This window comes from Spermophilus citellus (genome assembly GCF_964194105.1).
Source record: "Spermophilus citellus genome assembly, chromosome: 18".
NCBI lineage: Eukaryota > Metazoa > Chordata > Mammalia > Rodentia > Sciuridae > Spermophilus > Spermophilus citellus.
In genome coordinates this window covers 6,141,192-6,164,772 of record NC_138200.1, presented here as the reverse complement: position 1 = coordinate 6,164,772, position 23,581 = coordinate 6,141,192, and the positions used below count along the sequence as shown (strand labels likewise).

General features: G+C 55.1%; 3 protein-coding genes across 10 annotated transcripts; 2 read left to right on the top strand and 1 right to left on the bottom strand.

The window, feature by feature from the left end:
* Positions 1 to 7,234: 7,234 nt before the first annotated feature.
* On the top strand, positions 7,235 to 8,215 carry LOC308637355 (chemerin-like receptor 1; the record flags this gene model as incomplete). The annotated part of the gene is made up of 1 exon (XM_081273665.1): positions 7,235 to 8,215. One exon carries the CDS (start codon positions 7,235 to 7,237, stop codon positions 8,213 to 8,215), a length of 981 nt encoding a protein of 326 aa, XP_081129791.1.
* A 5,717-nt stretch (positions 8,216 to 13,932) lies between these two features.
* ACP4 (acid phosphatase 4) lies at positions 13,933 to 17,894 on the top strand (the record flags this gene model as incomplete). The annotated part of the gene is made up of 11 exons (XM_081275800.1): positions 13,933 to 14,043; positions 14,111 to 14,215; positions 14,289 to 14,375; positions 15,086 to 15,232; positions 15,492 to 15,590; positions 15,658 to 15,753; positions 16,488 to 16,620; positions 16,711 to 16,793; positions 17,196 to 17,320; positions 17,525 to 17,700; positions 17,779 to 17,894. The coding sequence occupies 11 exons, from the start codon at positions 13,933 to 13,935 to the stop codon at positions 17,892 to 17,894; spliced, it is 1,278 nt and encodes a 425-aa protein (XP_081131926.1).
* An 814-nt stretch (positions 17,895 to 18,708) lies between these two features.
* Positions 18,709 to 23,303, bottom strand: LOC308638386 (Friend virus susceptibility protein 1-like). Of its 8 annotated transcripts, none has more exons than XM_081275808.1 (4): positions 23,228 to 23,303; positions 21,977 to 22,020; positions 20,570 to 20,639; positions 18,709 to 20,256 (listed from the first exon to the last, which is right to left on the bottom strand). In XM_081275808.1, exon 4 carries the CDS (start codon positions 20,246 to 20,248, stop codon positions 19,379 to 19,381), a length of 870 nt encoding a protein of 289 aa, XP_081131934.1. In that variant the 5' UTR covers positions 20,249 to 20,256; positions 20,570 to 20,639; positions 21,977 to 22,020; positions 23,228 to 23,303; the 3' UTR covers positions 18,709 to 19,378. The 8 variants fall into 8 exon arrangements, with proteins under 8 accessions (XP_081131934.1, XP_081131932.1, XP_081131929.1 ...); XM_081275806.1 differs by having other exon boundaries at positions 20,574 to 20,639; XM_081275803.1 differs by having other exon boundaries at positions 20,599 to 20,639; positions 23,228 to 23,301.
* Positions 23,304 to 23,581: the final 278 nt, after the last annotated feature.

The following is a 23,581-nucleotide window of genomic DNA, read 5'->3' as shown; positions in this document are numbered from 1 at the left end:
CTTCTTGCATATCCTTCCAGATAGCCGACCCATGCACAATTATTTTTAACACAAACAGAACATGCCAAGTACATTATCCCACACCATGTGTGTTCTATTAAGAGTCTAGGGACTAGGGATGTGGCTCAGTGGTAGAGTGCTTGCCTGACATGCAGGAAACCCTGATTCCAAGCCCTTGCACTGCAAACAAACAAACAAGAGTGTGTCTAAGAGACCGCTGCTTATAAATGTCTGTGAGGCTGCCACATGGTTTCTCAGTGGTGGGACCAAGTGTTCTCTTATGTAGATACACTGTGCCTAAAGTATTTCACCCAACCCCTGGTGTCTAGATTGCTTTGAGCTTGCTACAATGTATCTTTGAAAGTTGGAAAATTATTCCATCTAACACAAATTCTGGAGAACATTAAAAAAAAAAAAAGAACTGGGAGAATTAATTGATTGATCACCAAGTGAAAAACCATGCGAGCGCGACTTAGCCAGGTCACAGAATAAAACACTACTCTAGGGTTCATATCCCTCCTCCTCCTCCTCCTCCTTCCCCTCCTCCTCCTCTTCCTCCTCCTCCTCCCCCTCCTCCTCCTCTTCCTCCTCCTCCCAATCACTCCTCCAACTCTAAAGGTGACCTCTGTCCCAAACTTTTTTGTAAACACTTGTCTTTTATGGACTGAGGTTGCAGTAGAGTGCTCGCCTAGCATGTGCAAGGTGCTGGGTTCGATCCTCAGCACCACATAAAAATAAATAAATAAAATAAAGGTATTGTGTCCAACTACAACTAAATTTTTTTTTTTAAAAAAACAAAAGATTTCATTTGAAAAACTTCTAAGGTATGATTACCAGAACAGTACTGGTTACCATTCAATTACCTGGTTACTATAAAGTTCCCAGATGTTAATATTTTCCACCCCACAGATGTTCCCCTGTTCCCTCTCTCTTCCGGCTTCCTTTCCACACACCTGCATGTGTAGCAAGCCAAGACAGAGACACAGGAAAGGGCGCCCTGACTAGGTGCTGTCCCTAAGGGGCCGTGTTTACAGGCAGCTCCAGAAAATTTTGAAACTTTGGAAAGTAGGTGCACATAGGACATTATATGTCACTTATAAATTCTTCAGCCTGTGCCACTAAGAACAAGGGCATTTTCCCTGCACAACCATAACTTCATTCTTCTCCTTAAGAACTTTAACATGATATGATCTAACAAAAGTCCATATTCAAATTTCCTAACTGTCCCAATTATGAGCTTTAGAGCATTAAAACAAAAAATCAAGATTCTACAATGGTATTCTTTCCCCACCCCAAACTGGTTGATTTAGGTCATAAGCACAGCCTGGAATGATCCTGCATAGTAGAAGTAACACAGGCCACATTGGAAATTAAAAATCCAATAGGAGGAAGGACCCAAAATTCCCACTCCCACTTGGACATAGTTGCAAAACACCTTTATCAGTACCTCCTGTGTTCAACCATAATTAAAATTCAAGTTCTGCCTGATTTAGAAACACTGCCCACCCAAACTGGCCAAGGGAGGACCAAGGCAGTGCCTAGAGGACAATCTGTAGCTCTAAATTTTAATAGGGGGGAAAACGAAAGTCCAAAAGGAAATTAGTAAAGCAAACCATTCCAGAAAGTAGAAAAAGAACAATAGAATGAATGCACCAAAAGTTGAAAGGAAACATCAACCTTAATAGAGGTTGAGGAAATTAATAAAAAGGTGTGGGCAAGGATAAGAAGATGGTTCTTGGAGGGAAATTGTTATTCTTTTTCTTCTCTCTCTCTCTCTCTCTCTCTCTCTCTCTCTCTCTCTCTCTCTCTCTCCCCCCCCCAGCAATAATATCCCTTAACATTTATGTACTTTTTTGAGTCTCAAAAGTCTTAGTCCACACTAAGACATGGTCATTTATTGTTGGGGACACCAGGCAAGCCGCTCCCGCCCTCCACGCCTTGGTTTCCACCCGTGTAAAATGGGGACACTGAGGGGCCTCTGGCAAAGGGTCGCCGCGAGGAGTGCTCCTGTTCGTGTGGGTGAGGCGCCCAGGTGGCTGCCGGCACCGACGATCAGCGGTGACACCTGTTAGAAGGAGCTCCTCGGCGGGGAACTGCAGGGTCAGAGGGCGTGTTCCGTGTCGCCAGACACCGCCACACAGCGCCGCTCCGCAAAGCTGTTTCCACGGCTGGCTTCGCCAACGCAACCGCGAGTCAGACTCTCGGCTCCTCGCCTTCTCCAGGGAAAGTGGATCCCGGGGAGGTTTTTAATTTGCATTGATTTTCTAATGAGTGCGGCGACATTCTCTCAAGTCGACGGTGGCTTTCAGGGCCCGCTGCGGGACTCTCCTTGCGGGGGCGGTGGTCTCTGGTGGCGGGGGAGCTGGCGGCGTGGCCAGGCGGGGCTGCGCTCCGGAGCGCTCCTGGGCAAGGTCCCGCGGGGCTGGCATTTCCCTGGACCCCTCCGGGAGCCCCGGGTTTCTCCTCCAGTCGGGACTGAAACACCTCGTCGCATCAGACTGCTGTGACAACAGGAGGCCAGTCGCTCCTCCATCCATCACGACCTCCTGAGTGCCAGATCCTGTCCAGGGATTTATAAACCTGTGAGCCCCCGACATCAGCCTCTCAACCCCTGGGGACCGCACTGCCTTGATGTCCTTCATACAGACGAGGAAACTCTAGGCTCAGCGAGGTAAAGTCACTCACGGAAGGTCGCACAGCACTTGACGGGGCTGACTGCCTCAACCCATTCAGTTTCGCTCATACAGTACCCGACGGGTAAATGGCGCAGGAGGCAAAGATTGTGAATTGAAGAAACGACATTCTGGGGGGAGAGGCTGACCTCCTGGGGAAGGGGCTGGAGTCCAGGGGGCGGGGCTAACACTCCAGGAGGAGGGGCTGATGTCCGAGTGGGAGGGCTCACATCCCAGAAGGGGGGGCCTGAATATTAGTTTGGGGGCGGGGTCGACATTCCGGCCCGGGGTACTTTCCATTCTGGGGAGCCTGCAGCCTTCACCTGCTGGGGAGCCCTGATCGCGCACGTGTTGGCCCCGCACATAGTAGGTGCCAATCCCTCCCAGGGGTGGAGACTGCAGCGTGGGGAAGCCTCTACGCTGGCGGAGCGCGCAGCTAGGGGAAGGCAGTCCTAACCCCAAGATCCCAGGCAGGAGAGAGGTTCGCCTCCCAGGCAGCAGGGAGGTAATTATGCGATCTTAATCACTACCTCTGTTTCTCGCAGGCAACGCGGGAGGGGAGGCATCGCCCCCAATCTGGCCTGGTTTGAGATGTTCCCAGCCTTAGGAGACAGTCTGTCATCAAATGTCGGAAAATAGCTGTCATGAGACTCCTCACCTCGACACGTCCCCAGCCCCGCGCAGGAGCCCTCCCCGCGCGTACACCGTCGGTCTGAGCGCCCTGGGCCTTTTACTCCTCGCAGCTGCTCTGCGAGGTATGAGCCTAATTCGTGCACGGTGCCCCCCCCTCCCCAGGATGCGCTGCCAGGGCCGGGATTGGAACTCAAGACCGTGGGAGTCCGGCGTCCACCCGCTTCCGCAGCACTGCCAGATGCCCCGTGGGCTCTGGGTGCCCACTCTTGTTCGTGTGGAATAAAATAAGGAGACGATGTGACCACCTTCTAACTGAATTTGGCTACTGAGTCTGTGGAGATGGGCACCAACCACCAGAGAGGTGCTCAGGCTGTAGCAGAGGGCTTGCCACCCCCGCGCCGGCGTGGGGCTCCAGGGGGGAGCTGGATCCCAGGCTGAGGGACTGGGGGATTCGTCAGGGGTGCTGGGGGCCATGAGAGATCTGTAAGCAGGGAGGGCAGAGGGTAGAAAGATTCCTGGTGGGGGATGGCCAGAGGCCAGGAGGAGGCTGCGTCCAGGGTCCAGGGGTAGAGGAGGTGGCCTGAGCCGGGAGGGCCACTGAGCTGGAGAAGGTGATGGGGCAGACACTGTGGGAGGGCAGGGGGCCCTGCTGGGGGAAACCTGGCAGTGGGCACAGATCCAGGACACTCCTCTTCCTGCCTGGCTTTACCTCCTCCTCCACATCTCCTGCAGTTTGAGGTCCACAGGAGCCACCCCCTTCCCCTCTTCTTGGTGCTTCTTCCTCTTTCCCAGTACCTGTCCTACCCACTGCCACCACCGCCTAGCCACTCCCTCCAGGTCCCCCCTTTATCTGCAGTCTGCCCCCAACTCCCCATCCCCTTCTCCTTCCAAAGGCAAACTCAACAATGAAGTGACTGTGTGACCTTCCGAGTGTCTCCATTTGGTGGTCTATAAAATGGGTGTATTGGTTCCTTCTTGCTGCTGTAACAAAGTATCCAAATTTGGGGGCTTCAAGCAACACAAATTATTTTACAGGTCCTAAAAAGTTCTCTGGGCTCTTGAGGAGAGTCAGCTGCCTTTCCGAGCCTGGCGAGGGGCCCGCGTTCCCCATGGCCTCTTTACATCTGTCCCTGGCTCCCACTCCTTCACCTTCCTCTTCCCCACAAGGACCTCTGTGGCCACATCAGGCCCACCTGGACCACCCGATGCGGTCTCCCTGTTGTCAGAGGACGAGAGCAGCAGCCTTAGTGCCACTGTGGCCTTGGCTTCCCTTCTCGCTGAGTCATGGTACACATTCCTGGGTCCCAGGGGTTAGAATGGGGACCTCCTGGGGGCCCTCCATCTGCCACCTCAGTGGGCTCTGGGATCCTGGCTCACCTCATTCAACAGTCTTTTTTTTTTTTTTTTTTTTTTTTTTAAAGAGAGAGTGAGAGAGAGAGGGGGACAGAGAGAGAGAATTTTAATATTTATTGATTTTTTTCTTAGTTCTCAGCGGACACAACATCTTTGTATGTGGTGCTGAGGATCGAACCTGGGCCTCATGCACGCTAGAGCGCACTACCGCTTGAGCCACATCCCCAGCCCCTCATTCAACAATCTTTATGAAGCATCAAGCGCTCTCAGGTACAGAGTGGAAGGAACCCCTGCTGTCCCTGCTCTGATGGCGATTCAAAGTGAGAGCATGGGGTGGGGGACACAAATGATTGGCAGGAGGCCCAAGTTAAAGACAATAGCTGGTCATGAGCAATAGGAAGAGGGATTAGGGGAGAGCAAGGGAAGAGAGGCTACTGCCCCCTCCCATGGCCTAGGGACTTTTTTGGGACCAGGACACGCTGAGCAGACCTGAAGACCCCACCCGAGGCATCCAGGAGGCTGCTGGAGGAAGGGTGCTGCAGGCAGCTGGCACTGCAGGGTCCAGGCCTAGAAGTGCCCAGTGTAGATAAGGACAGTGGGGCGGATCGAGTATGGTCATCATTCATCACAAGTTGACGGACCCCTGGTTCTCCAGCCGAGGAGCGAGGAGCGTGCATGGGACTGGGGTCACACCAGAGGCCAGAGCGAGGGGAGGGTCAGCAGGTGGGAGGTCGGGCTCTGGGCCTGCAGCCCCGCAGGCTCTTCCCTGGAGAACTGGACTGAGGTTTTGCTGTTTCCCCCCTGATTTTAGCCCCCCCCGCCCCAGGCCGTCTCCAGACCATCAGCTGTCCATGTAAATTTGTGCCCAAGCTGCCTGATGGGATGATTCTGGGGATGTGAATCAGCCTTTGGGGGGCTCCCGGGTTGTTCAGGAAACACACTGGGCAGAGACCGTTCCAGTGGAGGGGGGTCAAGGGAGTGAGAGGGCAGAAAGGAGGTTCCAGGCAGGACTCTGCTTTTCCTGGAGGAGGGGACATGCGAATGGGGCATGGTTAGTGAGTGGGAGTCTGCAGGGTGGACACAGGACTGTTGGTTCACTCATCCTTTCCCAACATGCCCTGTGGCCTCCTGGGGTTTGGTGGCTCAAGGAGTTATCGGGTTTCATCAGGATGACATGATGCAGCCACAGTCGGTGGCCCTAGATCCCTTCCTCAGTCCTTTTACTCCCTGGCTGGCTCAGTTCCTTGTGCTCGCCCTGTGCCTCAATCTCCCCCTGGTAAGATGCAGGCAGCAATAGTAACGTCCTCACGGGGATCTTGGAAGAAATTAAAATGATGTAAAGGACATCGCACACTGTCCTGCTCTCAGTGGACACTTAGTCCTTGCCCTTGGCATAGCACCAACCCACTCTGAGACACGATGCATACAAGGACAGTGGTACCTGACCCAGTCTGATGGGGTGAGTGGTGGCCAGATAAGGGTTTCCAGGGAAAGTGGTACCCAATTGGGTTTTGAAGGATGCACAGGAGTTTGCTTCTTCAGCAAAGGGATGAGTAACAGCAGGGTCAGTGTTGTTTGTGCCTGTGTGTGTGAGAGGTGTGGCTTGTTCTAGGAACTGCAGAGCAGAGGGAAGTGGGGAGCTGGGAGGCAGATGGTGGGCGGGGCTACAACAGGCAGGTCTGCAGGCGGGGGAGGGGCCAAAACCACCCTGGGATACACAGAGGGAAACCGAGGCCCAGGCTCAGCCCCACTCAGTGGCCTCTCTGATTCCCAGCCAGGCCCCGGCTCCCACTTCCTCTTCCCTCGCTGTGAGCTGCCCACAGGTTCCACTTCCAATCCTCTGGGGAGACCTTGTTACTAGCTCCTGCTCAGACACCCGGAAGACACCCACCCTCCACCTGCCAGAGGAGGACACTACGGAACAGAGGGGATACAGTGAGGCCTGCAGACAGAGCTGGCCTTGCAGGCAGATCCCCCGAGGTGACACCCAGGCCTCAGGGTCCCACGGTGTCGGCTTTGCAGTGGGATTTTGAATCCCTCTTTCTGGGCTTTGGTTTCTCCACCTGGAGGAGGAGCTACTCAGAGAAGCCACCTGGCAGGTAGGGCTCTGAGATTTGGAGATGCAGAGTTCAGGAGGTCAGAGGACAGAAGGGTTGAAGGGCAGAAGCTGGCTCCGGAAGCCTGCAGACTTGATGTTGGGGGAGGCCAGAAGAGGAGGCAGTGGGGAACATGGACAGCCTCCCAGGATTTCCACCCTGGGCTGAGGGGCTGGGATCTTGCCCAGGGGTGCTGGGGAGCACCGGAAGGGCTGCGATCAGGGGAGGGACAGGTCAGCTCTGGAGTATTCCAAGATGGGCTGGAGCAGGAGGCTGGAGGCAGGGAGGCTGGGGAGGAAAATGAGTTCTGAACGGGGTGGGCGTTGTGGGCAGAGCCAGGATGGGAGATGAGCAGGAGAGGATGATGCCCAGGCCTCTGGGTGGACAGTGGGGCTGACTGCAGGACCTGGGCGGTTCTGGGAACGGTGGCAGGTCACACTAATGTGGTGGCCTGTGGGTCCCCACAGCATCATCCAGCCCATGGAGGACCCTGCAGAGACTCCGCGGTTGGCTCCCCATGAGGCGCTGTGCCTGCCCTGGGCCTCCCTCATCCTCCTCTACTCCCTGGTGGCGCTCACCTCCTACTTGCTGGAGGTGAACAGCCACGGCCTGCTGATCAAGGCTGCGGGCCCACTCCTGCCTTCCCCTTTGTCGGCTGCCTGGTTTGGCCACCAGGCCACCACCGATGCCATCTTCACAGTCCTCCTGCCGCTGACCCTCACCTGGACACACTCCTGCTGGCCCCTGGGTGCTGCCTTCTGCCGTCTGGACCCCAGCCTGGCCTTCCTGACCTTCTACGCCAGTGGCCGCCTGCTGACCCGTGCGGCTGCTGACTGCCAGGCCATCCTGCTGCAGCCCGCCTGGGCGCTGGCTCACCACACGGCTCGCCAGGTGGTTTTCTGGGCCGCTGGGTTCTGGCTCCTCCTGCTGGGCCTCGGTGGGTCAGCCCTGCGAGCCCTGAGGGACCAGGCAAGCCCCGCTGACCCCTACAACAGGACACCTGCCGGGGAGCTCCCCAGCCAGGGCCAGGGCTCCGGATCCTGGGGCCACGTGCTGGACCAGCTGGTGTTTGGGCTTGGGGTGCCCCTGGGGGTGCTGAGCACCTTCCACAGCCTCCTGCGGGCCAGGCTGTGGTTGGCGAGGCTCACGGGGCGGCCCCCACTGCTGGGCATGCCCTGGGCCACCAGGGCCATGCTGTTTCTCTGCTGGTTCCCCTTCCACTTGCTGCTTCTCCTGAGGCTCCTGGGGATGCAGGAGGCTGGACTGGACCTGGGGGACGTCTGGGTGCTTCTCAGACCCTTGGGGTTCACCCTGGTGATGGCCAGTGGCTGCCTCAACCCCCTGCTCTATGTGTGTGTGGCCCAGGCCCTCGGGCGACAGCTGTGTCAGTCCCTCTGGTCCTGCCCCAGCGGAGCATCTGGGGAGGAGACTGGTGGGCTGAGCCCTCCTGCAGCGACCTGAGAGGCAATTCCTGGGGCATTAGGGACAGCTGGTGACTAGGGGAGAGGGCAGATTCCCATCTCCTCGACCTCCAGGGAAGAAGGCAGGGCTGAGCTGAGAGGCTGTCCCATGTGGTGGGCAGAATGGGGAGGAGAGGGACAGACACAGAGAGGGACAGAGACCCAGAGAGAGAGGGGCCAGAGAGGGAGGGACACAGAGACCCAGGGAGAGTAGCGGGGGGGGGGGGGGGAGACAAGGTAGGCCAGGGGGAGGAAGAGGCACCTGGGGAGGAATCACACAGGCACAGGTAGCAGATGGGAGCTGAGGCAGGGAGGAGGTGACAGACTGGTCAGGCTGCTGGGTGGAGGCAGAGATAGGGCTGGTGTCCAATGAGAAGTGTGGGAAGAGAGAGGTGCAGACAGACAGACAGATGACAGAGAGACAGAGACTGAGAGACGGCTCTGAGACAGGGAGAGGCCTGAGTCTGGATGAAAAGAAACACAGGCGTCACCTGAAACTGAGCAGGTGACTGAGGGTGACACCCACCCTGGTTATTCCAGGTGGAACAGAATAAGACCACACTGGGCCTGTGGGTTGTTGACCCCATAGTCTCACAAACCTTCAAGTCCACTCTTACCAAGCTTTCTCTGCCGGGCCCTGAGAAACTACCTTTGTTTTCAAATTTCCAAATGTTTCCAAACTCAGTTAATTTTTGCGCCACATTCCGAGTCTTCCATGCAGCCACACAACTCTGACATGTGCTCAACTCCAAGGGAGAACGGCTGTCGGTTTTTTCTTTTTTTAATGCATCCGGGTATGCCTCTTGACCCTGGCTGCACCTTGGTATCTCCAGGGGAAGCTTTTAAAATAAAATCGATGCCGGGCCCATCCCCAGGCGTAGTGGTTTAAGCGGTCCAAAGTGGAGCTGAGCTCCGGGACTTTCAAAAGCTCCCCGGGGATGCGCAGGGCAGCCGGCCGAGGGCCATCAATCTCCACGTGTCTGTGGTTGCCCAAATGCAGCCTTGACAGCTCCCAGAACACTGAGAAATCTTAAGTGGTCAACCCTGAAGTGGGGGTGAGGAGTGGGAAGAGGGAGAAGAGGTGAGTTTAAAACCACAGTCCGCCCCGCGAGCGCGGAGGAGAGTGGGGCGGGGAGGGCGCGTGCGCAGGACAGGCTGCCTTCCCTCTGCGTGGGGAGCCCTAGGGGAAGCCTTCTGGGGGCGGGGACACTAAATTGAAGTGGGAAGGGTACAGCAGGCAGGGGGGACAGCCAGGGCAAAGGCATGGGCGTGTGGCATTTTAAACCATGTTTGAGTTCTGTGTGACCAGGTGTGAGTTCTATGTAGAGCGGAGGGGCCACCGGGGACGGGTGGGAGTTTTAAAAAGAAACCAGAACGAGCCGGGTAGCCCCAGCCTCAGTGCCAGGCCAGGGGCTGGCGGAGCAGGAGGAACCCCAAGGGGGCCGTGAGCAGGGAGGGCCAGGTCAGCGCTGAGGACGGTCCCCCGGAGGACTGGAGGTGACGGGAGGCTGGGGCAGGTCCGGGGAGAGAGAGCCCAAGCCCAAGCCGAGAGGAGCGGCAGGGACCTCCCAGGTCTGAGAATTGTGGTTTTGCGGAAATCAAAGTTCCTTTGCGGAGCGCGACCCTGGAGCTAAATTCTTCGGGAGAAAATAGTCCAACACCGCCACCTTCTGGTTCTTGGTCGTTTTGCAACCAAGGACTCATCAAATTAGGATGCTTTGGAGAATTACAGAGGGCTCTATTCCCAATTATGCTGAAATAATTGGCCTAAAGTATCTGTAATCCAATAAAACATTGATCTGAGCTAAAATCATACCATGACTGTGAATATGCTCGTAATTGGGATTTCCTAGTCCTTTCCCTGGGAAGTGATTTACAATCGCTATTCAGAAGTTAACTTTTCAGATACTGAGTTGAAATTGTTTCTAACTAGATGAGATGTAAATGAACTTCAAGCAAAGGCTGGTGGCCCCCAAAGCACTCACTGAGGTTGGAGGCATGGAGTGGACAGCAATCCAGGTGGCTGCTAACAGGTTGCCTACCTGGGGTTCTGGACACTTTTATAAAAAAGGGCATGGATAGGGGTGTCCAAGGTTGAATAGGAGTTTGTTAAGAAAACAGAGGGTGTGTTCACACAATAAAATAATGATGAATAATATGGTAGTTAATTACAGACCCTTTGTTGTTCAGAACATCCATTTACAACTTTGATGTCAGTTCATCCTTGCTATGACCTTCCAGGACCCATCAGACTAAGATTTGTCTCTTTGTTTGACAGAAAGGGGAAGATGAGGTTTGAAGAGTCTGAGGTACAACACAGGCTTTTTTAGTGCTGGGTAGTAAACTTGCCATGTTTTCTCCCCTCTGTGCCTTTGGGCCTAGAGTGGGAATGTCCTTCCCCCTCTCCGAGTGCACCTGGGCCTCCAACTCATTCCCCAACCCAGCTCAAAAATTAGGCATCTGAGAACCTGGGGTTTCAAGGCCCAGTGCCCTTCCATGACCCAGGGGTCCAGGCCCAGCCTCCTCCCTCAGACCCGGGGGTCCAGGCCCAGCCTCCTCACTCAGACCCAGGGTGCAGGTCCAGCCTCCTCCCTCAGACTCGGGGGGTCCAGACCCATCCCTCCTCCCTCCCACCCGGGGGTCCAGGCCCAGCCTCCTCCCTCAGACCCAGAGGGCTGGATTTCCACTAGCAGGCAGGCTGGCCCTGCTGTGGGGGAGCAGGAGCAGGGTCTGCTAATGCTGTATGTTTATTGGGTCTCAGAGGCCAGGGACATGGTGCAGGTGGGCAGAAGCCAGGCTCCTGGACTGGGGAGCCTGTGTCTTCTCACTGCTGAGCCTGAGGGAGGAAGAGATGCAGAGACAGAGACATGAAGAGAAAGAGACCGAGGTGATCAAACGGGAGCAGAGACAGCCTGGGCCCCCACCTGCATCCTCTTTCTGCTCACCTTGTTGAAGAAGTAGATGGAGGCGAGGATGGTGAACACAGCCATAGCCAGGGTCACATTCTAGGGAAGGGGGTCAGAGGTCAGGACCTTTCCCCTCACTGTCCTGGCCCCGCCCCTGGCCTTCCTCCCCCAACCGTCCTCACTTCCTGAAAGTTCATGGCCATGGGACCTTGACCGCAGTTAGCTGCACCTCTCTCCCTTTCCCTGGCCTCTGAGCCAAAGAGGGGAGAAACCTCTGGAACCAAGAGGGGGTCGTCGGGGAGACCAGAATGGTGGCCATGGTGACCAGGGAAGTGCATTCTGGGTAGAGGGGACATTTCTACAGGGGATTGGGGGAGAGTGGGACACAAGTGTGAGATGTCACGGGGAGTCTCTGAATTGGGCATTGAGATGAATAAGATCCGAGAGCCCAGAACGCACGCGCGTGGGAGAACAGGTAAGGTGGCCCAGGTGAACCTCGCTCCTCCAGGGTCCACCACACACAAGGGACAGCAATGCAATGGTGGTTGGGTTGGTCACCAGCGTGGGGTGGGATTCGAAGTTGTCAGGTGGAACTGTGGCAGTGACAGTGGCAGCAGCTTCCTGCCTCTGGACCTTAGGAACAATGATGTACCTTGGCTGTGACAGCCTGAGCCACTGGGCCCGCCTCCCACTCACTCTGTAGGCCCCTGCCACGATTTCTGTCCCTTCGCCCGCACTGCCAGAAACAGGGAGCAACGAACAAGCCGTGGACCCTCCTGTAGAGGCTGCAGGCTGTGCACTCCCTCCTGAGACGCCCCTGTGCCCACACTGACCTACGCTCAGGTGCCTTGGGCTACTCATCCGAGTGTCTAGAAAAGGACACCAGTTTGAGGTGCACGATGTGCTGTCCCAGTGGGGGTGGGGGGAGGCCGTGCTCCACCTCCGATCTTCACTCCTAGCAGTGATGCCCCCGACAGGGACAGCGGGCAGGAAGCGGTAGCTGAGTGGAAGTGTGCACTCTGGCTCCTTCGTGGGGCAGTGACGGGAGGGGGCATGTCACTTAAGACAGTCTTTTTGTGTGCTTTTAATATATAAAAAATAGGCTCTACCAGGTTGTTTGGAGGACTGAGGATTATAATATGCACACAGGTGTGTCTGTACCTATCTCCATCTACCAAAAAAGCCAGACTACGTGGTCTCGTTATTCAGGGCGTCTTCCTCATTATTTATGGCAGGTTTGCTCTCATTATCTGCAGTAGTTGCGCTGGGTACCTGGGAGTGTGGCGTCAGTAAATACAATGATTTGCTTCTGGAAAATGTATAGACAATGCTGGGCACAGTGGTGCACGCCTGTAATCCCAGCAGCTTGGGAGGCTGAGGCAGGAGGATTGTGAGTTCAAAGCCAGCCTCAGCAACTTAGCAAGGCACTAAACAACTCAGTGAGACCCTGTCTCTAAATAAAATACAAAATAGGACTGGGCATGTGGCTCAGTGGTTGAATGACCAAGTATAGACAGACAGTTCCTGGTTTGACTTGTGAGTTTTCAACTTTACGATGATGCCGAAGCCATGTGCACTGGGTAAAAACTGTACTTGAACTCCCGAGTTTTGCTATTTTCCTGGGCCAGGAGGGGGTGGGGAGATCCTCTCCCACCACCCTGGGCAGCCACCACCCTGCGAGGGGCTGCCAGGCTGTGGGACTCAGTGAGTCAGGGGTGTTGAAGGCATTTCTAACTTACGATGTTGGGATGGGTGCTCACTGTAAATTGAGGAGCATTTCTGTATATATTAGAGGAAATATTTATTTTATTATGTACTTTATTTATACATATTTTATTAATGAAGTGATGGATCTTTTTTCACAGATTTTCTGTATTTAAAAAAATTTAACAAGACCTATGACCAGGTTAGGATGATCCCAGACAGGGCTCTGGACTGGACAAAACAACTGTTAGGATTTGGAGAGAAATTGGGGGACATTTGGATAGAGAGTGGGGATCACATAAGAAGAAAGCACTCGTGTCGTAGGAAGAGGAGACAGCTGGGCGTGGATATGCCTGTCTCCCAGCTATGGGGAGGCGGAGGCAGAAGGATGGAAAGTTCAAGGCCAGCATTGGCCACTACCCCGAGGCTGCCTCAAAATAAAATAAAAAGGGCTGGGGATGTAGCTCAGTCGTTGAGTGCTTGCCTAACCACCCCGGAATCAACCCGCAGTAACTCAAACCAACCAACAAACTGCCTAGGAGATACTCTTTGAAAACCCTTTTCTCTAAGTGCTGAATATATTTGAACTCATCTGATCCAATTTGTGAAATTATGGCACAGAGAGGTGGGATGACTTGCCCAAAGTCACACAGTTTATATATAAATGGTGAAGCCAGGATTTGAACCCAATCTGTCCAATTATTGGACTTGTGGGTCCAACTACTGGGCCCTGTTGGTTTTGATCAGCTGCAGGTGGAAGAAGTTAATCTCCAAGAAGCCCAGGAGGGCCTCGAAGAGTCCCAACATTTAGGAGCAAGGAAGGGAAGAACAGATTCAGAGTAGGGGAAGGAGAGGGAGGAGAGGAGAGGGGGACTCCCTCAGGCAATGACTCTGCCGGAGCCTTGGTTTCCTATCTGTGGGATGGGGTGGTGGTAACGGTGGAGAGTACACGGGTTAATCCAGCGTGGCTGGCGAGGCCCCGGGAGCTGCTGCGGGGGCGTGCCGGGGCCTGCGCCGGGGCCTGCTCCGGGGGCTGCGGCACAGGGTAATGAGCAGGCGAGGCCCCGGCGCAGTCGGCGGCTGAGCTCAGCGTCTGGGCTGCGTGGAGATGGCCGGGCTGGGGTTGCAGGGCCACGCTGCTGGACTGCCCCTCCTGCTGCTGCTGCTGCAGCTGCCGCACCAGGCCCTGCCAGAAGGACCCCTGGCGTTCGTGGCTCTGGTGAGCTGCCCCCACCCACCTGGCCCCTCCTCTGTCCCAGGCCAGCCCTGACCCCATTTGTCCCCAGGTGTTCCGCCATGGCGACCGGGCTCCGCTGGCCTCCTACCCCACAGACCCACACAAGGAAGCCGTTTCTGCCCTCTGGCCTCGAGGCCTGGGCCAGCTGACCAGGGTGAGAAGTGGGCGTGGGGGCGAGGTGCGTGACTGGGTGAGGAGGGTGGGCTGAGGCCTTGCTCTGTCCCCAGGAGGGAGTCCGCCAGCAGCTGGAGCTGGGCCACTTCCTGCGGAGGCGCTACAAGTCCTTTCTGAGTCCCCAGTACCGGCGGGAGGAGGTACTGGCACGTTTACCTCTACCTGGCTCCCTGACCTCCCACGTTTGACTCCAGTGCTCCCTTTGGGCGCCACCTCTGGCCTTTGCCCTCTATCAATTTGACCTACCTTCTATGGACCTCAGAGTCACCAATAAACCCACATTGACTTCTAATCTCACCTCATTCTGACCCCCTGACCTCTGACCTTACTTTCTGGCCTCCACCTTTGTCTTCACTCCCGCGGACTCCAACTAGACCTCTGACTCCTAAACTCAATTCTTTTCAACTTGTCCTCCTGACCTCCAGCATTTGATCTCTAGCCTTCAGTCCTTCATCCATTCTAACCTTCCTTTTCTGATATTTAGGATCAGGCCTCCTGACTTCTGACCCTGATCCCTCTGAGGACAATATACTCAACTGGCAACATCCCCGCCTCCCATCCTCAGTTTGACCTCTTGCCTCCATTCCCCTGACTCTGATGATCTTGACTGTCATCTACCCAGCTGACTCCTTCAACCCTCATCTACCCAACACCTGCCCTCCAACCTGAGGGCTCCCAACATTGACCTCTGACACATTTAAAGGCCAGACATTTGAACCCACCTTAAATGTCTAATCTTTAATCTGTTTTCATGACCTTCAAGCAACACCAAACTGAATCTAAAGCCATTGATTTGCCACCACATCGGACCCTGTGCCCCTTCCTGTTGCACCCCCCCTCCCCGCCCCAGGTGTACATCCGGAGCACAGACTTCGACCGGACCCTGGAGAGCGCTCAGGCCAACCTGGCTGGGCTGTTCCCAGAGGCAGCCCCGGGGAGCCCTGAGGCGGACTGGAGGCCAATTCCTGTGCACACCGTGCCTGTTGCTGAGGACAAGGTCTGGGGCTGAATGGGGGTGGGAGAGAATAAAGATAGAGATATTGAGATGGAGAGGGACGGAGGTGGCTCAAGGCCTGAGGGTTGGTCAGCTTCCAGAAGCCTCATATGGCTCAAAGCAGTGAACCTGTCTCTGGGCTAAGCTGTCCATGGGCAAGCTACCCCTCCCATGAGACTCAGCTGGATTGGGGAGAGACTGGGAGGGAGACAGGGCCTGAGAACCCGGGCCCACTGTTGTCCTGAGCCTCAGTTTTCTTCAGCTGCTGAGATTCCCCATGCGCAGCTGTCCTCGATACCATGAGCTGCTGCGGGAGTCCACAGAGGCCGCCGAGTACCAGGAGGCCCTGGAGGGCTGGACGGTGAGCAGGGTGATGGGCTGGCGGGGCAGGGTGCCAGGTTCTAGGCTCACCCAGCCTGTGCACCCAGGACTTTCTGACTCGCCTGAGCAACTTCACGGGGCTGACGCTGGTTGGGGAGCCACTGCATAGGGCATGGAAGGTTCTGGACACACTCATATGCCAGGTAAGCCCCCTGCCCTGTCCCTCCGGACCAAGGGGTTCAACTTTGCCCCATGCTACTGGGTTTCCCCATCTGCATACCAGGAATGGCAGCCCATCTCCTCTGTGGTTGCCACAAAGATTAAAGTGACTAATCCATGAAACAGGCTTATGGGAGCAGCTGGCACACTGGGCCACACAGAGGTGGAGGCTGTTTTGGCAATACTTTCTCTGCTATCCTGTAATCAGAAAGGCTCCATAAACCAAAACTTGGGCAGCAGGAGCGGACCTGACGCGGTGCCATGCACAGAGGGAAGCACGTGTGGGGTTGCAAGGACCGCCCATGCCCTCCGTAATGTCTAGATCCCAAAACGCCTCTGCCTAAAGGTGTCAGATAAGAGCTGCTGAACTGTAGAATGAGGCAACTGCTGCTGGGCGGTGGCCCATGCCTGTAACCTCAGACTTAGGAGGCTGAGGCAGGAGGGTTGTCAGTTCAGGCCAGCGTGGCAATTTAGTGAGACTGTCTCGAAATAAAAAAAGGGGGGGGGGCTGAGGATGTAGCTCAGAGGCAGAGCACCCCAAGGTTCAATTCCCAGTACCAGAAAAAAAAATCACTATTGCCCACACTATGACTCCCCCCTCCCCCAGCCCACAAGGGCAGGAAGGAACCAGCAGTTAATGGGGTAGGGCACCAGAGGGCCCAGGAGCACTAGGGGCAGCTCTGGATGTGCCCTCTGTCTTCCCTCCCTGTCTCTCCAGCGAGCTCACGGACTTCCCCTACCTTCCTGGGCCTCCCCTGATGTCCTGAGAACTCTGGCTCAGATCTCTGCTTTGGATATTGGGGCCCATGTGGGCCCACCCCGGGCAGCAGAGAAGGCCCAGCTGACAGGGGGTGAGGTGTGGGGCTGGGAGGTTGGGAAGGTGGGGGGTTGAGGTTCCTTCCTCTCGGGGTGGGTTCTAAGCACTGTTCCTGCCCTTTCAGGGATTTTGCTGGATGCCATCCTTTCCAACTTCTCCCGGGTTCAGCGCCTGGGACTGCCCCTCAAGATGGTCATGTACTCAGCTGTGAGTTCTTGGGAAGGGAAGGCAGTGCCTCATGGGCACAGGGATGAAGGTCACATCAGTTTGGGTGAGGAAGAGCTGGTGGTCCTAATGCAATCTCAGCCCACTGCCTTGGATACCCCCCATCCCCGAATCCTACTCTCAGACTCTATCGCTAGAGGTACACTGTGGAAGGACAGGCTCTTTCACCAGTGTCCAACCATATATTGCGGTTACTTGATCATATTTAGTGGCTACCTGTCCTCCCCCCCCCCCCCCCCCCCCGTGAGGAGGCAGGAGCAGGCTTGGTGGACTGGTTCTAAGTGGCTGGGGAATATCTGGGAGGCAGCTAGATGCCCAAGACTAGAGTTTGGGAAAGAGCCATCCAGGGGGGAACCCTGTCTCAGAACTTGGATCTCCCTGCAGCACGACAGCACCCTGCTGGCCCTCCTAGGGGCTCTAGGCCTCTATGATGGGCACACCCCACCCTATGCTGCCTGCCTTGGTTTTGAGTTCCGGAAACGTCTCAGGGACCCAGAAGAAGATGGAGGGTGAGGAACTGGACAGGGGAATGGGCTGGAGGGGTGATGGACAGGCAGAGGGCACTGCCAAGGAACCTTCCTGGAAGGGACAGTTGGATGAGATTGACAGATTTGAGTCAGGAGCATTTCTCCATTCAGCAGCTCTCCCCTGATCTGAGCTCTTCCTTCAGCCAGGGTCAGTGGTAGGTGTCACCCTCTCCTCTTTCCCTCCAGGAACATCACCATCTCCCTCTTCTACCGCAACGACTCTGCCAGACTACCCTTGTCCCTGAGCCTCCCTGGGTGCCCAGCCCCCTGTCCACTAGGGCACTTCCACCAGCTGACTGCTTCAGCCAGACCGCCAGTGCATGGGGCCCCCTGTCATGGCTATGAGACTACCACTCCCCCAGGTGACCGCTCTCTACACTGGGGTAGTAGTTGGGGGTCCCCCAGACCTGAGATTCACAACCCCCAAGTTCTTCCCGCAGCCACCACAGTGCCCCTGCTGGCCGGAGCTGTGGCCCTGCTGGCTGTGCTCAGCCTGGGGCTCGGCTTGTTGGCCTGGAGACCTGGCTGCTTGCGGGCCTTAGGGGGGGCCGTGTGAGCTGGGAACTTGGGGCAGCCCCTCCCCTCAGCTGACTGGATCCCAACATGTGTTCTCCCGCTGCTCTGGCTTGTCACCGTGTCTGTGTGCGTGGAAAAGGGCTGGGTGGGATCCCTGTCCTGGAAGCCAGTGCGCAGGCGGCACACACATGCATGCTGCATGGCTGCTTCTGTACCCCCACAAAGACAAACATGCAGGTGTCTGTCCATCTCCACACCAGCACGGCCCCCTTGGTCCACACACCTCAGGCAGCAGCCCCTGTAGGGCAAGGATGATCACTCCAGGATGGGGGTGGCCAGCAAGGTAGGCAAGGACCACTCAGCTAAAGTTAGCTCCCAAACCAGCAAGGCCAGGCCCCAGCCACATGTGACAGGTTGGTCAATGTTCCTAAAGTGTATTCTCTGATGCTAATGGAGGTGGGAAGCCATCTTTGACTCCAGGAGGGAAGCTCCCCTCTCCCACCAGTTGAGAACCAGTGGTTACACCACCACCACACTGGAGCACCCTGGTCAGCCAATGCCCTGCCCATCTGCTTGTCATTACCACAGGGCCTCCAATAATGAAGGCAACAGCTGTGACTCATTTGTACTTTCTGGCCCTGGGAGGCTTTTCATGCTTGTAGCAGGTTCACAGACCCCATGGGGTGGGGGACCATCCTATTGCTAGGATCAGTTCCCACCTGGTCACATCAAGCTCACACTTCCATCAGATCACTGCAATGGAGATGGCCCTGAAGGTGGACAAGCCCATATGTATCTCCCCTACCTCAGACCCAGCCCATGTCAGGACAGCAAATACCACAGCTCACAAAGGGTGATATATGTACCATTTATTGGGTACCTATGAAAACAGCACCACCAGTTGTCCCCAGACCTGTGATCCTGGTTCAGATCCCCCTAAACCTACCTCAGACACTGGCCCAAGGCCAGATGTACAAATTTGAGAAACCAGACCCATCTGGAGGGATGGCTGCCCCTCCCTGGGAGGCACTCAGCAAAGCACACCTTAAAATGGAAGCATTACAATAGTTAGAAAAGGCAATGACCTTCACTAAAACCAAAATGTCACACATGCTTAACATATTAAGTAAAAATATTGCCTCTAAAACCTAAAAAAAAGTAAAAAGATGCCAGGTGTTATAGGCTATGGGGTATTCAATTGGCCCCTAGTGCTTTTGGTCTCAAATGGCAGAGGGTGAGTCACTACTGTGCCCAATCACCCTGCAGCCAGGCCAAGATGAACAAATTGGCACAACCCACTCCAAGGCCCAGTTGGGCAAGTGGCTGTTTTTGTAGCTACTCCCTTAACATCTCTGCAACTGGAGTAGCCAGGGACAAGACACCCCTTTCTTTTTTAGGGTCTCTGAACATGACCTACAACTGCTTGAGATACATGGGAAAGGTGTAGGCAAAGGTCCTCCCTGAACTCTGGGCTGAAAGCAGCTCTTCTGGAGTTTGGCCTCCCACCCCACCCACTGGAAGGGGCTAGTCATGGCGTATGGGCGGCTCCTCCCCACAGGCCTGGTCAGAGTAGGGAGGTGGAGGCGGCTGCTCCTCTCCTAGCCCATAGACTGGCTGGCTGCGGCTGCGCTTGGCCTCTTTGATGTACAGCTCCAGGAGGACCTTGGTGGGCTGCTTATCCACTCTCTCCCTGGGCACCCCATGGCTGAGTAGCCAGCCTGTGAGGTCCTTGCGTGTGGGGTTAGGCCCCAGCATGAGCTTGGCACGGCCTGGCTGGCTCTGGCGCCACAGCAAACCCACATCAGCAATTGTCTGGATCTCCATCACGGCCTCCAGCACGGTCATGCCCTTGACCAGCAGGCTGACCAGTGAGAGCCGCAGTTCTGAGGGCGCAGCTGTAAGCAGGCGTCTCTGCAGGCCCTGAGTGAAAGGCACGTCCTCTGGCGCTGCATACTCGGGCTCAGGAGGTGAGAGTGGCGAAGGCAGCTCGCGGTAGATCCAGTCGAGCATGCCCAGCTCACGCACCAGCTGGATGCCCTCCTCCATAGTGGTCCAGGGACGGAAAGGCAGTTCAGTGGCCTCAAAGTGCAGGAAGGATTCCCAGCGCTGGCGCCAGGCCTGTAGTAGCCAGGTGAGCAGTGTCTTACAGCCACCCCGCAGCGTCTTGCAGTGGTAGTTGAAGATGGCATCATGGGTTAGGTCACCCAGCAGTGCCAGCTCCCCAGAATTCAAGGACAGAGCTGGGCCCCCCTGGTCATACACCCGCAGGATCCAGGTGATCATAAGCTCGTTGGGGTTCTGCTTGAAGCGCCGAGAAATGGCCAGGAGCTCAGTATATGTATAGTAGCGGTCTCCCCGGCCCATCTGGGTGGGTGCCAGCACTCTCTCAGCCATGGCCACAGCTGCCCCAAGGCAGGGAAGAGCAAGAGGGTCAGGAAGGGCACTGCTGCAAAAGCTGTGTGAAGTAGAAAGGGCCACACCCCACCCAGCACCTCCCTGGAGTGGGGGCCCTCAGATCCCCAGGTGTCTAAGGTCCTGGGTGGCACTATATCTTCAGGGGCAGTCAGAGCCCAGTGCTGAATATCATGGGGTCCCCAAGCTCAACCCTGATAGGATAGCAACCCAGGCCCAGCACAGCCCTCCCAGCACAGGGTTACTATGGAGATTAAGGAAGCCACTGCTTCAAAGTATAGGACGCTGAGCTGTGCTCCCTACCTACCAATAGGCAGCTCCTCCGCCCTTACCAGGAGGGAAAGCTGGGCAGCAGGACACCTGGAGAAGCCACCTGTAGACAGAAAGGAGAAGGGGAGGGAAAAAAGGTCCGTGAGGTACAGGTAAATCATTGCTATCCCAATCCATCCCCTACCAGGAGCCAGGACCCCTCAGACCCCCAGGTGTCAAAGGTCCTGGGGGGCACCTTATCCTCAAAGAATGGTCAGAGCCCAGTGCTAGACATCACAGGGGTCCTGGTGTTACCCCCTTATTCAGATGATCTGCAGTCAAGTAACCTAAGCCACCCTGAGGCCACTCCTCCACATGGAAGGTTGGACTGGAGGTGCTTAAGGGCAGCCTACGGGCAAGTGGCAGATCCGAAGCCCAGGTCTGCTTTTTCCCTAACCAAGTCTTGCAGCTTACCTGGCACCACCAGTTACTCTAACTTGGAAAGTGACCTCACCAGGACTTTTCTGTGAAAACCAGAACAGGGCCTCAACCTTCCACTGGGACTCTGGTAGAGCTCAGAGTTCATGTTTCTCAAGGTGTTTCTTTCCTCTGCTCACCTGACATCCCTGCCCAAATAGCACCATGCTGACTCCCTTTCTCCAGGACTTCCCCACATCCACACCTGTTCAGTGCTCTGCAGGGGACAACCTGGATTATCAAAGGTCTTAAGTCTCCGAGATACACTTTCAGGTCTATTTCATTGCAGCCATTGTCCTCCCTACTCTCGACACCCCAAGAGCAACAGAAAATCCTGGAACTGAGAACACTTGTTTCTTTTCCAATAACAAATATATACCTATCTTATGATGTAGCTCTTTTAAACACAAAACATTCTCAAGATAAATCCTGATATTTTTACAATGGCTATTATGTAAATTTAGGGTTCCTTCAATTATCAAATTATATCCAAATGTTTGACTGTAAGCTACTGTTTTGCTTAAAGGTACACTGTACTCAGTCCACAAAACCTGCAACATGAGAGGCAATAATAATGCTGAGTCAATGTTTCATTTCCTCTGTTCAGTCTGAAAATTTTTTGATTACTCCTTCTCCCTAAAACCCAAATACTTTGCTTCTTCCCCATCTTATTCAACCCTTTGCCTTTGGAAAGCAGGAAATGCCACCAGCACCACCCAACTGTGCAAAGGATTCAGACCATCTGCTCCTGAAGATGCACCCACCTTATGAATACAGCAACTGAAGCTTAGGAGAGGGACTGATCTGACCTCTATAAGCCAAGGAACAACAGAACTAGGGTCTGGATGTATGAGTAGCTGACTGGGTTCCCATGGCTATAAAATGGTTTTAATATGTAATACTGAGTAAGACTGCTGGCACATGTGTAAGACATCTTGTATTTTAGACCTGGATGGATCAGGGCATTGGAGCAAGGCTTCTTACCAAGACGGGATGATGGTGGGTAACCCCTCAGCTAGAAGATAGACCTGTAACATAGGAAGGACTTGATGAGGGTGTGGAAGAAACAGTTCATATGTCCAGACCATCAAAACCAGGGTTCCTCAGACCCCCAGGTGTCAAAGGTCCTGGAGAACACTGTGTCCTCAGGAATGATCAGAGCCCAGTGCTAGACATCATGGGAACCCTGGCCCCTGTGCAATCAAGGCCACTTACCTTCAAAGACAGGAAAACACAAAACTCAACTGACCCCCAACTTCTCACTGTCATACTTCCACACAGTAGTGGTCCTGAGATGGACCTCCAAACTCATTAACACGAAGAGGGCCCCAATCTTTCCTGAACTAGCTATACCTACTAATGACCCTGAACCATGAACATTGCTAAGATACAAATCCTTTAGTAGGAGGCACAAGAAAAGGAAATGTTCTGGGAGAAAATAAAGCAAAGCAACGTAAGCAATGACTGTGTCAGGTTTGAACAAATCTGCTGCCGAGTCATTTAAAAGATGACTTAGGAATACTGAACACTAAGAAAATCGCAAATAACCATATGAAGAAATGGGGTTCATTAACACACAGCACGTCAGCCTTAGGGAACAAGTGTTGAGGTATTTTGGGTTAATTACAAACTTTATTTGCAAATACATTAAGATTAAAATCAGGTAGCCCACTCCAGGCTGGGGCTCCAAGGCAGGGTCTTGAAAACTAAGTTACAGAAGACCTTAAGGACTCAAGCCCAGAATTCAAGTTAACACCACCCGTCAGAATTCTTGAAGGTGAGCAAAGGCCTCGTCTCCTTTCTGCTCTACCTGGAGACCCTCTTCTTCCTTGATAAGTCGGCATGTCGTCTCTGCCCTTACAGAAACCCCAACACCCTCTTCTCTTCCGTCCCTCAAGTCACACACCCCCGTCAGCTGCCCGCAAAACCGACAAGATGGCGGAGACCCGCGACGTGGGCACAGAAATGGCGCAGCCCATCCGCGCTGCAGACAAAGGAAGGCCCGCCCCGCCGCCCCGCGCCGGACCCACCTGGTGGAAGGAATCGCCTCCACCCTCCCCGCACTAGATCTCTAGGCTCAACCCGCAGCGCCCTCGATGAGGCCCAAAAGAAACCGAGACCCCGTCCACGCGACATGGCCACTCTTGCCGCAGCCCAGGACACCTCGCGACACGTGCGTCCCAGAGCCCGGCAGCACAGACCCAGAGCCGCGCGGAGCGAAAAGCACCATCTCACCTGCTTCTCCCACTCCGCAAAACGTGCGCGCGCCGCAGCGAGTCCCGCTTTATAGTACGCGCCGCTCTCAAGGCTCGGCCCCCGGCGTCAGTCTGGTTTCCGCCCTGGGGCACCCAAGGTACGCGCCTGTGTCGGGAACTCGGCCTTGGAGTTGAGGAAAGGAAAAGCGGCAGTCGTCCCTAGAATATTCCAGAACAAGCGGGAAGATATTGTCTCTAGAGGCGGAAAAAGGTTCAAGGGAACACCTATTACGAAAATCTTGTCTCGCGCGTCAGGCAATTCTGGGGACAGCTCCAAGCGAGGGCCGCCAAAAGAAAGGCCCCCGAGGATGGGTGGAGCCAGAAAGGGAAGCCA